Source organism: Aspergillus stella-maris (genome assembly GCF_047715825.1).
Source record: "Aspergillus stella-maris strain CBS 113639 unplaced genomic scaffold BDV14scaffold_6, whole genome shotgun sequence".
Taxonomy (NCBI): domain Eukaryota; kingdom Fungi; phylum Ascomycota; class Eurotiomycetes; order Eurotiales; family Aspergillaceae; genus Aspergillus; species Aspergillus stella-maris.
Genome location: NW_027396800.1, coordinates 24920 through 40221, shown reverse-complemented (window position 1 = coordinate 40221; position 15302 = coordinate 24920). Strand labels below are relative to the sequence as shown.

General features: G+C 51.5%; 7 protein-coding genes across 7 annotated transcripts; 5 read left to right on the top strand and 2 right to left on the bottom strand.

Annotated features, from left to right (window-relative positions):
• Position 1: 1 nt before the first annotated feature.
• On the top strand, positions 2-1656 carry BDV14DRAFT_116084 (Zn(II)2Cys6 transcription factor rglT). Its single transcript, XM_073765782.1, has 2 exons — positions 2-208; positions 271-1656. Exons 1-2 carry the CDS (start codon positions 85-87, stop codon positions 1419-1421), a joined length of 1275 nt encoding a protein of 424 aa, XP_073631933.1. The 5' UTR covers positions 2-84; the 3' UTR covers positions 1422-1656.
• On the bottom strand, positions 1656-3494 carry BDV14DRAFT_116087 (Paf1-complex subunit LEO1). The gene is made up of 3 exons (XM_073765783.1): positions 3181-3494; positions 2948-3128; positions 1656-2892 (listed from the first exon to the last, which is right to left on the bottom strand). The coding sequence occupies exons 1-3, from the start codon at positions 3375-3377 to the stop codon at positions 1891-1893; spliced, it is 1380 nt and encodes a 459-aa protein (XP_073631932.1). The 5' UTR covers positions 3378-3494; the 3' UTR covers positions 1656-1890.
• Positions 3495-3657: 163 nt separating this feature from the next.
• On the top strand, positions 3658-5311 carry BDV14DRAFT_116072 (Mob1/phocein family protein). Its single transcript, XM_073765781.1, has 4 exons — positions 3658-3798; positions 4117-4412; positions 4478-4592; positions 4647-5311. The coding sequence occupies exons 1-4, from the start codon at positions 3776-3778 to the stop codon at positions 5161-5163; spliced, it is 951 nt and encodes a 316-aa protein (XP_073631931.1). The 5' UTR covers positions 3658-3775; the 3' UTR covers positions 5164-5311.
• Positions 5312-5779: 468 nt separating this feature from the next.
• BDV14DRAFT_196285 (uncharacterized protein) lies at positions 5780-6259 on the bottom strand (the record flags this gene model as incomplete). Its single annotated transcript, XM_073772412.1, has 1 exon — positions 5780-6259. The coding sequence occupies one exon, from the start codon at positions 6257-6259 to the stop codon at positions 5780-5782; it is 480 nt and encodes a 159-aa protein (XP_073631930.1).
• A 177-nt stretch (positions 6260-6436) lies between these two features.
• On the top strand, positions 6437-9313 carry BDV14DRAFT_116040 (rhomboid protease PCP1). The gene is made up of 5 exons (XM_073765780.1): positions 6437-7546; positions 7600-7703; positions 7759-8089; positions 8182-8356; positions 8418-9313. Exons 1-5 carry the CDS (start codon positions 6688-6690, stop codon positions 8686-8688), a joined length of 1740 nt encoding a protein of 579 aa, XP_073631929.1. The 5' UTR covers positions 6437-6687; the 3' UTR covers positions 8689-9313.
• Positions 9314-9332: 19 nt separating this feature from the next.
• On the top strand, positions 9333-11746 carry BDV14DRAFT_166015 (uncharacterized protein). Its single transcript, XM_073767411.1, has 2 exons — positions 9333-11443; positions 11494-11746. The coding sequence occupies exons 1-2, from the start codon at positions 9721-9723 to the stop codon at positions 11529-11531; spliced, it is 1761 nt and encodes a 586-aa protein (XP_073631928.1). The 5' UTR covers positions 9333-9720; the 3' UTR covers positions 11532-11746.
• A 953-nt stretch (positions 11747-12699) lies between these two features.
• On the top strand, positions 12700-15002 carry BDV14DRAFT_196282 (uncharacterized protein; the record flags this gene model as incomplete). Its single annotated transcript, XM_073772411.1, has 3 exons — positions 12700-12712; positions 12782-14791; positions 14869-15002. The coding sequence occupies 3 exons, from the start codon at positions 12700-12702 to the stop codon at positions 15000-15002; spliced, it is 2157 nt and encodes a 718-aa protein (XP_073631927.1).
• Positions 15003-15302: the final 300 nt, after the last annotated feature.

Here is a 15302-nt window from a genome sequence, read left to right as displayed (position 1 = left end):
ACCCTTCTGGCCCCTCCCCTTTCGATAAAGAAATACTTTACTGTATGTAGTACTGCACAGCTCCCAGTGCTCTTCGAGTTCGAGATGCAATACGAGTCTTACCAGTGGGGTCAAACATACCCCGCGTCAAATGGGGACTCGATGCTCCCAGACGTCTCTATCGCCGCTTCTCAACCCGTAAAACGACATGCGGCGTGTGACGAGTGCCGTGAGTTCAGGTTCATTGATTGCAGAGAAACTTCGAGATTGCTAATATGATGCTCGCAATAGGGAAGCGAAAACTCAAATGCTCGGGCGAACACTCGGGATGCAGTCGATGCGTCAAACAATCTCTCCCATGCCACTACTCGGTGCAGAAGCAGATGGGACGACCCCCCAAGAAACGGTTGCGAGAAGAAGACGAAGATCTCGCATATCTGAACGTTTCCAACAATGACCCCTGGTCTAACCCCGACGCGACTCATATCCCCCCGTCAGACTTGAGAGCAGCCATTTCGGACGTCACAGAGAACCCTCAATTGTTAAACCCAACTTATCCGTCACCGTACAGTTTCCCTTACCGACTGTCGACCGACGAAGATCACCGTCATACTTGGCAGCTAGCACCAAGCGATGCTCAAAGTTCAGTTCCCGCAACAAGCTCCCCATGGCCAGATTTCTCCAGTGTCTCGGCTGCAGCCCCGAAACCGTTCACAATGCCGCCAGGACTTACCCCGCCTGAAATGCCAACACCCTCCGTTTCATCGCCAGACCAAGAATGTACCTGCTTGTCCTACCTCTACCTCTGCCTTAGTCACCTTTCCTCCCTCAAGCCATTCCCAGTTTCCCAGCACACCGTCTGCTCCCTTTACATCTCCGCTAGAACCGCTCAATCCGTCATCCGCTGCCAGTCATGTCCGACGAAATTTGATACAGGTCTACAAAACGTCATGTTTACAGGCACTCTTCTCAACGTGATCGCCGACTCGTGGCTGCGAGTCTCTGAGGCTGACCCTTGTGTGCTTGGCCCCCAAGTTGCCCCAACTCCATACGCGGCCGCCATGAGCAAATCTTCAGATGTGAGAGCTGCTTGGACGGATTACCTCCGGCAATTGGTGCGGTTTAGCGTCATACGCGGGCCAATGGACCTAACCGCTCAAACTGCATGCGCGCAGTCGGCGCCAAGTGTGCTCGATCTAGTCGAAGAGATGGAGACGCGCCAGCGCAGGTGGCATGAAAGTCCTGGCTCTCACCCGTTCCCTGGAGCGCAGCCGCCACTCCCAGCAACCGATGAGAACGGTCTTAACCGTGACGAGCAAGAACTGCTTTGCGTCCGAGTCGCGAACAGTGCCCGGAATGTCATTGCCAAGTTCGAGTTCCAGTCGGATGAGTACCCGGAGAGTGTCCCCTCTTTGAGTCCTGACAGCAGCGTATCACCCTGATATTATATAATATACATACGATCTTACCATGGGCGTTGGGGGGTTTTTTGCCTTTTGTTTAGGGGCTTTTGATGAATATACGAAGCGTTTCTTGTGAATGATTGATTACTATCTAGACAATTCCTGACCCGAATGTCATATAATACTTCCAAGACATAAGAAGCAAATCATTGTTTGTTATCTTTTATCAAATCATCCAAAGAGATCTAGACTGCCTAATGAATATACTACAGATGTTTGGCGATAAGATCAAGACTAGCCCTGAGTTGATCCTAGTCCTTCATTTTAGATTGAAAGGATAGCCCAATAAAAGTAAAAAGCAGCCGCCCATTCGCCATGAAACTTCACCCAAGGTAGATACAATTACAGAATTCAATAAGAATTGTGAACTAAGGTATTATTTTCATACAAGACACGGGGAATGTGAAGGTAAACCTGAAGATAATGTCAGATCGATCGGATATTGCAACTAGTCTTCGTCCTCGTCCTCATCGCTCTCCACGACATAGCGTGATCTCTTTCTGGCCGCTTGATCTGCCGGAGCTGGGCCAGGAGAGGGGCGTTTCTCTTTCGTTCTCGGTGGGGGAGAGTCATCCTCTCCTTCGGCGTCCACGTCGTCTAGGATGTCATCGTCATCATCGTCGCCGCCGTCCTCCTCCACGTCTTCATCACTATTAACAAGGAAGCCGTCATCATCGTCATATTCGTCTTCCTTTGTTCGGCCGCGATTGGTGTACTCGTCTTCGTCGTCGGTGTAGATTTCGCCGCGGCGGTTGGGGCGGCGTGGCTTCTTTGCACGGGGTCTTGTGGTGAGGAGGCCGTCGTCGTCTTCCAAGCCACCCACGGTGAGCCCTGCTCCTCCAGTGCGGTGGGACATGCCGAACTTGCGGCCACGGTCGAGCTCTCTGTCTGCGAGTTGTTCGCGGCGACGGGCAGCCTTGAGTTTCTCGCGCTCTGCCATTTCTGCTTGGCGTTTGGCGAGTTCTGGATCTTCCTTAACTTCGATGACGGGTGCTGATCCGTCCACTGTCTTCTTGGTACCGCGAGTAGCTGCAGCGAGAGATTCTTGTAGTCGTTGTACTGCATCATCTGTTTCCACGGTCGTCGGATACACAGTAAGTCCGTGTGTAAGGTGAGAAGTGAGTCTGAACACGCCTGAGGTCTCGGAAGCCGCTCCAAGGTACACATGAGAATCCAGTTTGGTATCGTAGTTGCCCGACTTGTCGAGCGGCGCGAGAGGCTTCGTGGCGATTCTGTATTGTTCTTTGGGAGCAGATGCTAGTTGCAGTGTCATGGATCCATCTTCCCAGCGGATGATGCGTGCATTTGATTGAAGAAGGTTTTCATTATTCGGGTCATAACGCCAGCAGAGCGATGTGGCAGCAGTGGAGTATGGGGGCGCAACGTAGGTCTCCGGGTTGAATTCTTCTGTCTCTATTGAGAGGAAATTGGGTACCGGCATTGTGTATACCTGTGATAAGGGTTTTAGTATGGTTTGACCATCCTCAGAGGGTATAGGTACAAACCTCGCCATTCGATGTTTTCGGCTCCGGTGCTCTGGCCAAGCTCAGGTCCATGATGTTGACTGTCTCTTGAAACTCGCCCTCTCCCCCATCCTCATAGTCCATGCGATCATCAGCCCGATCATATCGATCTTCATCGTCAGCGGAATCAAGGTCGCGATCGTCAAGCGTTCGTTTGGGCTGTCTGTGGATGTATTAGCACCAGCCCGAAGATGTCGCGAGTACAGAAGCCATACTCTGTCTCTTGATCAAATCCTCCCTCCGATCCGTCTGACCCAAAGAGGTCCGCGTCGTCGTCGCCGAGGTCGTTCATACTATTCCCAGCGTCCAAGGCCACGGGGCTTCCGGGCGCGCTCTCAGCACCGCTCAGAGCTTGACCGGCGCCGCTCCGAGCAGGACGCCGGACGACATCTTCTTCGTCGGACGAGGACATGTTGGAAAGTGAGAGTATCCGGAGGTTGAAGTGGGTGAATGAGGGCCAACAAGCTGCGTAAATAAAGTGCTTGTATAGATTCAGTCGTTCAATTGCTTGTTTGTCCTGGAGTTGCGGCAGTCAGTGAAAGGTGAATCTGAAAGCACGGACCAGCAGTGGAGCCTCAGGCGCTGACAGCAGGAACACATGATAATCCATTCCGGACCCAGAGGAGCTTAGCGGCGGCAGCTCCCCAGGGCCAGATCAAACGGTGATTGGGAGTTTGGAACAACAGCCAGGAAGACCAGAGACCCCAGCCAAGACCCGCTGCTATCTCCATCCTCAAGTCAACTCTCTCCTCGTTCTCTTTTAGACAGGTCTCTTGAGCTGCCAAAGTATCCTGTCCTCCCTCAGCAACCATGGCAACTTTCTTCCAGAGCGTGTAAGTGCATTGTTGTTCTTGGTCCCGTTCAATTACCCCCCTCCCCTCACATTCTCTCCCTTTTAATGCATACCCAATTTGCCTGCAAAGCATATTCAATCTTGCGTCCCCTGCCCCTAAAAAGCATAATGGAGTGCGCCCCTAATTCCAGCCTCAACATATTGCGCTATTTGTTGAATAGTGTTGCTTTCGGGTGTTCTTTGTCTCTGCTTACCTTGCCTTGATGCTTCCCCTTTTTGCTTTGCTTTTGTCCCCGACATTCCCCCGCTCCAGTCGACTTTGAAACTCCAGAACACTAACACCGCTGCTTTCCAACAGCCGCCAAGGATTCGGCAGAGGCGGAAACAACAAGAACAATAACAACAACGCCAACAAGATGAACAACGGAAATCCTGGCCAGTCTCCCGCTCCTCAGGGCCCTCCCGGTCATATCCCCAACTCCCCGTCTCTGGCTTCGAATCACTCTGCCGTCGAGAGCACCGCCGTCTACGACCCCGATGCCCCCAAGTACTTCTTCCAGGAGAAATACGCTCCTCTCAATGTGAAGGGTAACTTCTTGACACTGTGTGCTTGCCCCAAGAACGTGGAATTGGGCGAATGGCTGGCCCACCAGAGTAAGTGTTTCGGATTGCTACCTACCATTGGGGGCTCGGGCTGACATCTTATTTCTCCGAAACAGTCGTTGAACAATATCGTCTGCTTCATGGCATGCTCCAAGTCATCCAAGAAGTGAACTCTCACACTGGACTTCCCATCTGCAATGAGTCCACTTGCCCAACCATGTCCGCTGGCCGGTACGTTACACCGAGCACCTTCTGTCTCGATGCCCTATGCTGACTACTGTCCAGTCTGACCTACACGTGGCTCGTTGATTCCCAGGCTGCTAAGATCTCGGCTCCCAAGTTCATCAACCGCGTCGAGAAGTGGATTGTCAGCAAGATCCATGACCCAGTCATGTTCCCCACAGAGAAGGTTACTGGTGTTCCCGAGACTTTTGCGTACAACGAAGCTACCGGCACTCCATCAAATGCCGCCGCCATTGCTTCTGGTGAAGACTGGATTGGCAAGTCGAGTGGCTTCCCGCGAACCTTCTACAAGGACTGCCAGGGTATCATGAAGCAGATGTTCCGCTGCTATGCGCACCTGTACCACGCTCACTGGCTGAACCCCTTCTGGCACATCAACAAGCACGATATCCTCAACATGTGCTTCGTTCATTTCGTCACCGTTGCGAAGTACTACAAGCTTGTCTCCGACAAGGAAATGGAACCGATGCAGCCTCTGATTGATCTCTTCATCAAGCAACAACGCATTCCCCCGGAGGCTCTTGCTGGTGGTCACTGGGGCCAGCAGACCCCTGCTTAAGCCACAGAAAGAGAGCTTCTCTTCCTCTTCTCATGATGACTACGTTTCTGACCTGGCGTTGGAACCTGTTTTCTTTTGATTCGCGGTCATTCTTGTCCCTGTGCTTTCGGTTTGCTGTCATTTCTGGAGATGCTGTGGTTGGTACTTGATGCGACACGGTTAAGACTTTGAGCATTTAGCACGCAGAGCGAACATTTTGTTCTTGTGATTATGTGCATATCCCTCTCATATTTTACACTCACATGAAACCCCACGAACGTTGTCATTACATCTAGATGAATACAGAAGATATCAGATGGATATTTCTCGTCTTCATATAAGGCACCATTCTGATTTTGTTATTACGCTGGAATTTCCAGCCATGCGGATGCATGGTAAATTGCGGTGTGGGCCACTCGCCGTATGGGTGGTGCAAGTTGTACAAGGTGCGATAGAAATGCGCTCGATGAAGAACCTGAGTAGTTTGGCCATTTCGAACCTCCGCATGGAGCCTGTAACAAAGCTACTCTCAGTGCGTTTGGTTGAAGCTCCGTTATTCTTATTCTGTATAACCATATCCTCATATATAAGTCCAAATATAAGGTCAATCTCGAACCACATCGAATTAAGCTCTCAATCAAAGGTATACCCCGTCATCCCCACCATCACCCTCCCGATCTCTCGATCTGTCCGTCGAGGGCGCATTCGTACCCGTCCCCGTCCCGTTCACAGCAGGAGTCGCTGTAGCCCCTGGTCCAGTGGTTTGTTCTTGCGCATCCCCTTGCGCCCCCTCTCGTTCCCTCTCAGAGCTCGGTTCAAGGTCCAGCTCAATCCAAGCCGACCCTCTCCCCTCAATTTCCGCCTTGCAAAGCCGAATCCGCTCATCCATAGACTTCTTGACCTGTTCATTCTCCAGAACATATATCGCCAGTTCCCGTTGATCTTCTTCGCTCTCGCATGACTCTGTGATGAATTGTCGAAGCTCTAGGTTGGAGCGTTGCAGGTGCGCGATGGAGTTTCGCAGCTCGGCGACTTTGGCATAGAGAACTGGGAGGGTGAGTTCTTTTATTGCTTCGGCGAAGGCGGCGGGGGTTATTGGGAGGGTTTCGGAGGACATTTTGGTCTTGTATTTAATTGCGACGGGCTGAGTGTGATTGGGAATTGTAGAGCTTGATGGAGGTAAGTATGCAGACTAATGAGGGGAGTTTTGGCAATCATTGGCGGGGAACAAATATATATCTCCGCCCATTTGATGCCAACAGTAAGCAAACCAGATATGGCAAACTCAAATCAACGACAGAGTAATCCGTAAACAATATACTCTGATACACGTCTATTTGATTTTACAACCAAATACCGCAATGTGAGAGGAGTCCTTCAAGTTCAAGCGGACTGGACTGTATACTCTCGGAACAATTCTCGGCAGCGGAGAAGAAATCGGGGAACCGATAGCCATTCCGCTACCGACCGTACGATCTGAAGAGTTTCCCATACACATCCCCTTCCAGTTTACCTCTCACAGGCTTTACCCCAAAGTCTTAGGAGATGAGCAATGTCTTCGGCGTAGCATGGCGCACTCCATGTTTGGGGTTGCGACCCCCAAGCTTGCATCCGCCCAATTCAATAGCGCCATTCCGCTCCTTCGCAAATGGTCGACAGTTCTCTCCTACATGGCTTCGCGATAACACCCCGCGACGTCTCTTCAGCTCTGCGAAACCGTCCTCTGCCATATTCTCACCGTTCATAACGTCGAAACTACAATGTCCACCCATTCCGAATCGAATCTGCTCCCGTTGCTTCCAGACAAGTTCCGCGGTCCTGGCATCAGCTAAGCCCCAAGCCCCGCCGGTAGAAACAGGTGTATTTCTGCGCAACAAGCCATTCTCCAAGGCGGAGATCGTTCAGATCTTTGGACCTCAGGCGAGACTCGGCCCTGCTATGGGCAACCGGGTTCTCTCTGTTCTCCAAGGTAGACGTCTCGCCGGCACACTTGATCTCGACTTCCCTGCTGATATCACTCGCGCCGCGCCCCCCGCCACGCTCGATGCTGGTCTTGAATACCTCCGGAAGAACTACCCTGTCGACGAAGATGCCACCATCATGGAGCGAATTGAACGAGAGGAACGCGAAGAGGAGGAGAGACTCCGGCGGCAGGCGGAGGAACTGGGCTTGTATAAACCTCAGAGCGGATCCTACGGCGCTGAACTAGGCAAGAATAACGATGTCTCTGGAAAGAGTATTCTCGAGCAAATGCGCACGCGAAACGAGAAGAAGAACGAGGAGGAGGCAGAGAGGAAACGGCAAGAATGGCTTCAAGGCGAGGCGGCGCATAATGAGAAGATGAAGGCGCATGCCCAGAAGAATTTGGCACTTCAAGAAGCGGGCGACAAGCCTTCTATGGAGAGTATGCTATCATTTCCCCGATCTAGTCTTTGAACTCACTGACAAGCGATAAAGTCGGACCCCGAGCGGATCCTCACCAGCGGCCAATTCTCGCATATTACCAGAAGAAGTTCATCGAGGCGATGGACACTGAGACGGATATGACCAAAATAACTACCGTAAGGACTAACTACTCTTCGCGGTTACCTTATGCTAACAGACGGGGAAAAACAGAGACAGCGCCTGCTTCCGTCACTCATCTTCACTATCCTCGCCATTGCTCTGCTCTATGGTTTCGCAGCCACATATCAACCACCGGCAAGACAAGACCGCATGTGGCCGAGTACGCCTCCTGCAGCAGCAACAATCGCAACAATCATCGGCATGAACGCAGCGGTCTGGTTTCTGTGGAAAGTCCCGCCAGCATGGAAGCTCCTTAACCGTTACTTTCTCAACGTCACTGCAAACCCGCGCGTCCTCAGCCTAGCCGGGAGCGTCTTTAGCCACCAGACTGCCAGACATCTCGCGATGAATATGCTGGCCCTTTGGCTGCTTGGGACCAAAAGTATGGGAACCCGCTTGGAATAAACCTCCCCACCTCCTTCCATCTGAAAACGGCATGCGCGGACTCTGCTAACATCTGTCACTTACCTAAAGCACACGATGACATCGGCCGAGGCAACTTCCTTGCGCTGTATCTCGCCTCCGGCATCCTCGGCTGCTACGCTTCCCTAACAATCCACGTCCTCAGGGGCGCCCTCCACACAACCTCCCTCGGAGCAAGTGGCGGCGTCTGCGGCGTGATCGCCGCAAATGCGCTCATCGATCTCGAGTAAGTACCGCCATTCCATCCCTCACTTATCGCAAGAAACCGACCAAATAACACCTCACAGCACAAAATGGACAATCGCGTTCCTCCCACACTCTTGGCAAGAAACTATCGCGCAGAACGGGTGGAAGTTCCTCGCTTTTCTCGTCTGCATTGATCTGTACGGTGCCTCTCGGTATCTGCTTAAGCCTGGTGCGCGTCTAAGGATTGATCACCATGCGCATTTGGCTGGGTTTGCCTCTGGCGCGGCGTTTGCGGGTTATTATCGTGGGAAGAAGAGGAGGGAGAGGGAGAGGCGGGCTAGTGAGCGGTGGTTGGGGGGGTTGATTAGGTAGGATGAATGGATAGATGGATGGATAGGTTGAGGGAGAGTGTATGATAGGTACTATTTTCTGTTTTTTTGTTTTGTGTTTTGTGCTTATTATGGTTGGTGTATAGATGTATGTCTGTTTGTTGATTGAATACCCACTCTATTTCCATTTCCATTCCCTGATCGCATATCCCGAGGTAGATATCTTGTTCTCATTTTGTATAAGGATAGCCCAAATGGCTCAAGCTATCTGCAAGCCCAGACTGAACATTCCAGAATACCCAAAAAAAAGGATAGCTGCAGCTAATCTGCATATGCAGACAAACCCATTGCACATCACAGGCCCATGCAGTCTAATCAAAGAGGTGCATCCCTGCTTCCCCAGACTGTCAAAAGTGGTTTGTATACTCCGTAGGTAGGTAGGTACCTACCACCTTACCTGTTTGGTCTTATGCTATCAACAATGAGATCATTACATGTGAGCCTCCTCTCTCTTATGCTAGACGAGATAAGGTTCTGTTGGGGCTGAGACCTGTTACTTGCTCATTGAGGCCTGATTGTTGAGATGAGACGGTTCCAGATAAGAGAACAATGGAAGGCTCCTGTTATCCTGGGGAGTAAAGGATGAAACTTTGGATTGGAATGGGACGCAATGAAGCTTCTGAAAGGGTCTTTATGTGTTATATTGTTCGTTTCTCTTTGTGTTTCCTGCAGCTATGTGTTTGCAGGGTTCCTGTCTGGGCAGAGTAGGCAGATTTTATGCAGAAGGGGTGCCTGGTGAGAGTGCACAAAGACGCGAAATATATGCGCGTGTTTTGAGCTCACACACAAACGTGACACTCATATACAAAAATGAGTACTCTCAATCTTTTCTCTTGTCTTGCTCCTGGCTTTACCATGGTATAAATGACTTAGTGTCGCTCTCATCCTTTGCCTTACGCTCTAGCACCTGGGTCCTTACTCGGCCATTGCAGTTAGCCTTCAACCTCTCTTGCCAATACTTGCGTGTTGCATCCGCCTCAAGATTGATGAAGCCCGCCCTGGCAAAGATTGCACGATGCCGTACAGGATGTCTCGTGAGCCTATTGGAGCAGAAGCGTCGATCCACCCTGTCTTCAAGATGAAGAAGACTAGAGAAGAATTCAGGCTAGCGAGAAGGTTGTTGGAGGAAAGCGGTTTGACTGTGCATGAGGAAGAAGTGGAGGATTTGACAAAAGAAAGCGGAATACATCATCTTGGTGGAATGACAGAAGACATGGTCAACTTAGCTGACGTGACTGGGACCGAGCCCGGGGTAGTGGATTGCATTGACGAAAATGTTACCGAAGATGGTGGACAAAGCGAACCCGTTGAAGAGCTGTCAACATTCTCCATCGATTCTTCCCTGATGGAAGAGGATGAATATGGATCGGTAGATGCTGACAGGAGAGAATTTCGACGCACCGAACCCGCCGCCTATGTCGTCAGCCACCCATGGCACATTGTCGATTATCATCTGTATCTCTGCTCTGCTGAAAAGGGTCAGACGTTGGAGGTTAGACGCGATGGCATGTATTTGTTCGACGGAAACGATTGCCGCCATCTACCTTACGCCGAGTTCGCGGAAGATCGAGCATTAACAACCCAGTGCCTCCCTGACGACCAGCCTCAGCTGTTATTCGGTACCTTGCCAATAGCGGACCACCATATCGGGGACCGAAATCCATCCTTTGGTGGTCGACACTATGTCTTGGGCTTCGATTATAACTGCAAGACCTTATATGCTCGGCATTTCGACTGGTTTCCTCACGACCTCGAGGACATGTGGTGTGTCTGGGACAATAGTAGCAATGTGTATACCGTCACCGTTCCTGACCTCATTCAGATCATGGAAACAAGTATTGCAAAGGGAGAGATGCATGTCGGAATGGGTATTCTCAGCTCAAGCGAGTATTGCCTGGCCCTAGAGTCAGACGATGACCCTGGGCTTGAGATCATCATCGCAACGCTTTGGTGTCAATGGTTGCTGGACTTTAGCGACATTCTCTTCCAACAAAACAGCGGAACTCTCTCTGATTTCCAAACAAGGCTTAACTCCTATGTCGAGCAAGGACGCTTGATCCTCCAAAGAGCCTCGTACCGAGCCTGGTTTGCGATGCGTGACGGATACACAAAAGAGCAGTACAAGAGCAAGATGACCATTAACCAGTACACCAATGACCTCTACACGTTTGAGAAATCCGAGCAAGATGGCAGCCTGAAGGGACAGTCTTGGGCGGCACCTGGGTTAAACACTTGCAACCAGATCCGAAGCAAGGCTCGTATGGAGAAGAAAAAGCAGGCGGAGCAGCGACTGGAGGACTTGTTCGTCGTCCCCGACAATGAGACAGCTCAAAACCAAGAAACTGTATTGAAGGGCATCCTCGCGAAGACGCAGCAAGGGGCTGTGGATCTCAGCGTGATTGCACTAGCGGATATCCCTCGAACCCCTTCACCAAAGTCTGGAGTAGAGAGTCCAGCGCTCTCAGAACGATGCTTCAGCCCTGTATCGCCTGGGATTGTCACTCCCGCCACGGAGCCGTGCGACGAGCTCGAAGCCTCAGCGCACCACCACATCCCGCTTCACACGCTCCTGGAACGAGCTTTGAGTTTGGTGCAGGACAATCCCGAGTTGGACACATTGGCGAACCGAAACCGACTTGGAAATCTGTTGGAGAGCATGGGCATTGGAGTTCAAGAACCCGCCTTGAGCGATGATCATTGCAAGGGAAGCACCCCAACCTCTCGGCTTCTTCCCAGCCCTATACTTGATTAGCGAAGGAACATGCATGAACATTTAGGCGTTTGGGACATTCAGGCGTTGGCGGACAACCGTTTTGTACGAATTGAGGTTCTTCGATTCATGTAGCAATAATCCTGGAGGTTGTTAACTGGAGACAAGGCTTGGACGAGCAGGAGTGCCTTGATTAATGTTTTGAGTTGGATTGTGTGATTAATAGGTTAACACTCAACAAGGAAGTTGCGATAATACATTAGACGGCATTAATGGACTTAACCGTGGATAATCATTAATCTCCGTTTCTACGTAGACAGACTTTGCTGAGAGCATACCGAGGTTCGCATAGACAAATTGTAATTGATCGCATCTGCATCTTATTGCGCGATCGAGTCCCAGTTCATGCTTGATGCCGTCATTGAACCAGGACGACTGGGTCTGAACCAGCCACATCATCGCGGAGGAACTGGAGCCTGGTGGCTGGGTGTGGCTCGTATAGCCGCAGCAGGCGGTTTCTGTGGCTTCTCGCTGGCTGCTGCATTATGCGATCATCGATCTCCCATGTGGTCCAACCTCCATCCTTGACACGAGAGCCCACTTGATGGATCTTTTAAAAATTGTGATACTCTGATACGAACGGAAATGGCAACCGACCGAGTATCCATGGTCAAAATTGGATATTTCGTAAACTCGTGGATACTCTGTACACTGTCGCACCTTGCAAGGCTTGACTTGGCTGTCAGCCCTACAGGGAACAGACTAATACAGAGTACAGCTTACAGCAGTTGCAGAGTCAAGCAGCGCCAGATCAGCATAAAGCCTGTGGTGCAATCACGGGGGGCATTAATGGTGCTGCCTAATGCCCTGATCCTTACAGAGGAACTTCTTGTACGTCACTAAACCAATGCATGCCAAAGATTAATAAGTCGGTTGTGCACACTAATCTCGAGGCTGCAGTTGGTCCCTTTTTCGAGCTGATCGATCTGACCTGAAATAATTCTGGGTCTTCCTTCCTTTGGGCTTTGGCTCATCCAGTTTCACTGTCACTCTCCCTCAGCTCCACCAGACAGCTGGATCGGGTCCCTCTTAATCTCCCCTTGTCTACCCATCCTCTCTTATTACTCTCTTTCTCCCCTCTTCTTTCTTCCCCTTCCCCCCTGTCCCATATCGCTAATTGACCTCTTGGATACCCCCTTTTGTTGTTCTTCTCATTGGCCCCGATTCCTACTTCCTAATCCCCGTCCGTGACGGGTCGCGCTCATCTAAATAATTCCCGTCATCATGGCCTACTCAGGTAATAATTAGCCGCTCAGCTTCCCTCGTAATTGACTTTGTCGCTGACAATCCATTGTTTCTGCGACAGGTGTTGCCCCCAATGCCGATGTTTCTGAGACCGGCGCCCCGGTCAATGTCACCTGCGGCCCTCTCCTCAACTTCAAGAACATGGACGTTACCCCCTCCTCGTCAATCTGGCATGGAAGTGTCTTGATCGTCACCACGCCCAACCAGGCCCAGCCTCGCCTGCTCCTGCGTCAAGCTGGCCCCGTCATCCCCGACCCTGCCCTGCGCGAAGCTGTCGCAAACACTCAGGGTGTCGCAATTGATGGAGTACGCCTCTTCGAGGACCCCAAGAAGGCTTTCTGGCGCTTCTCCATTACATTGCCCCTAGAGGACTACGAGGCGCGATGGTCATACTCGATTCCGGGTCTTCAATACCCAGACGGAGCTGAAATTCACTCGCCGTGGGACTTTGTTGTCCCCTCGCGCACTCAATCCATGCGCCTCATGTTCCATTCTTGCAATGGTTTCTCTGTCGGTACCGATATGAACACCTGGCTTGGCCCCAATCTGTGGAATGATGTTCTGCGCGTGCATGCGCAAAAGCCATTCCACGTTATGATTGGTGGTGGCGACCAGATCTATAACGACGGTATCCGTGTGGACGGCCCATTGAAGGAATGGACCTCCATTGGCAATCCCCACAAGAGACGCACGCACCCCTTTGACAACAACCTACGCGCTGCGTGCGACGAGTACTACTTTGCGAACTATGTGCGCTGGTACACAACAGAGCCTTTCAAGGAGGCCAATGGCCGAATTCCTCAGATCAACATCTGGGATGACCACGATATTATTGACGGGTTCGGTTCCTATACTGACCACTTCATGAAGTGTTCCGTCTTCCGCGGTATTGGAGGTGTCGCTTTCAAATACTACTGCCTCTTCCAACATCACATTCCGCCTCCCAAGTCCACCTACACTACCGATGCGCCGCAGACTATGCAGGCCATCAATGGCAGCGCAGGAGCAGATCCTCGACAGCTGGAAGGTACATTCGTCTTAGAAGATCAAGCAGAGGACAACAGCTGGATCATCGGAAAGCGTCCCGGTCCTTACGTTGAGGAGAAGAGTCGCAACCTCTACATGCGTCTCGGCAAACGCATCGCCTTTATCGGTGTCGACGCGCGCACAGAACGTACCCGCCACCAAGTTAACTACCCAGACACATACGACCTGATCTTCTCCCGTCTAGAGCAAGAGGTCCGCGCCGCCAACGGCGATATCAAGCACCTTGTCGTTCTCCTCGGTGTGCCCATCGCATACCCGCGTCTCGCCTGGCTAGAGAACATCCTCAGCTCCCCGCTCATTGCCCCCATCCGCCTCCTCAACAAGCGTTTTGGCCTAGCAGGCGGTTTCTTCAACCAATTCGACGGCCAAGTCGATCTCCTCGACGACCTAGACGACCACTACACAGCGCGCCAACACAAGCGCGAACGCCGCGAATTCATCCAGCGTCTCCAGGACTTTTCCCGCGCGCACTCCGCCCGCGTAACAATCCTAGGTGGCGACGTCCATCTCGCAGCAATCGGCCGCTTCTACGCAAACCCGAAGTTGGGAATCAGCTCTGAGAACGACCCCCGCTACATGGTGAACATTGTCTCCAGCGCAATTACCAACAAACCGCCCCCCAAGGCCGTCGCGAACCTCCTTGCCCGCCGCAACAAAATTCACCATCTCGACTCGGACACCGACGAGACACTCATGAATATGTTCGACGGTCAACCCGGTGGCGTCGATAAAAGCGCAAACTGGAACAAGACAACTATGCCCTCGCGCAATTACGCCTGTATTACGGAGATTGAAACACCCGCTACAAATGGCGATGCTGCTGCTACTAATGGCACTGTTTTCCCGATTCCCAAGGACGGGCATTACCCGCTGCACATCGGTGAATCGACCGCTGGATCTTCGCACCCTGCTGCCGATGGCGCCGCAAGCACGAGTGGTTTGCACGGTGGTCTGAACGTTGCGATCCGGGTCGAGATTAGCCCGCAGGACCGTGAGGGGAATGCGCATGGATACGGATTTAGTAGTATGTCCTCACTTTTTCTTCCCCCAGTCCTTCCTCTCTTATGCAGATCGACTAACATGTTTGTTCTTTTTTTGCAGTCCCGGCCCTCGACTACACACCCACAGAACACGACGCCCGCCCTCACTCGCGCTCCCGCTCTCTGCATGCGGCCGCCGCATCAATCAGAGCCCATTCGCGCCAGCGAGAGGACCGCCCTGCTACGTCGACTTAATGCAACCGCCCTAATTGCGTAATCCGAGACAGAGTAGAGAGTATAACATAGGTGTCTGTATCGATATACCCTACTTACCGAGTTAGTATCTTGCCGATACCCTTTGTATTATGTATTTGTTGATCTGATGTTTAGTTATTTGCTGTTTGTTGCTTGTTTGTTGTACTGTGTGTGGTTTTGTCGTTGATATATATCCCCGGTTTGTTTGGACTTTGGGCTGTGCAAAACGGTTATGTTGAATTGTTCTGTTTATATATCTGGCCCGTGCTTTATGAGTTGGGATCTATGATACGTACGTGC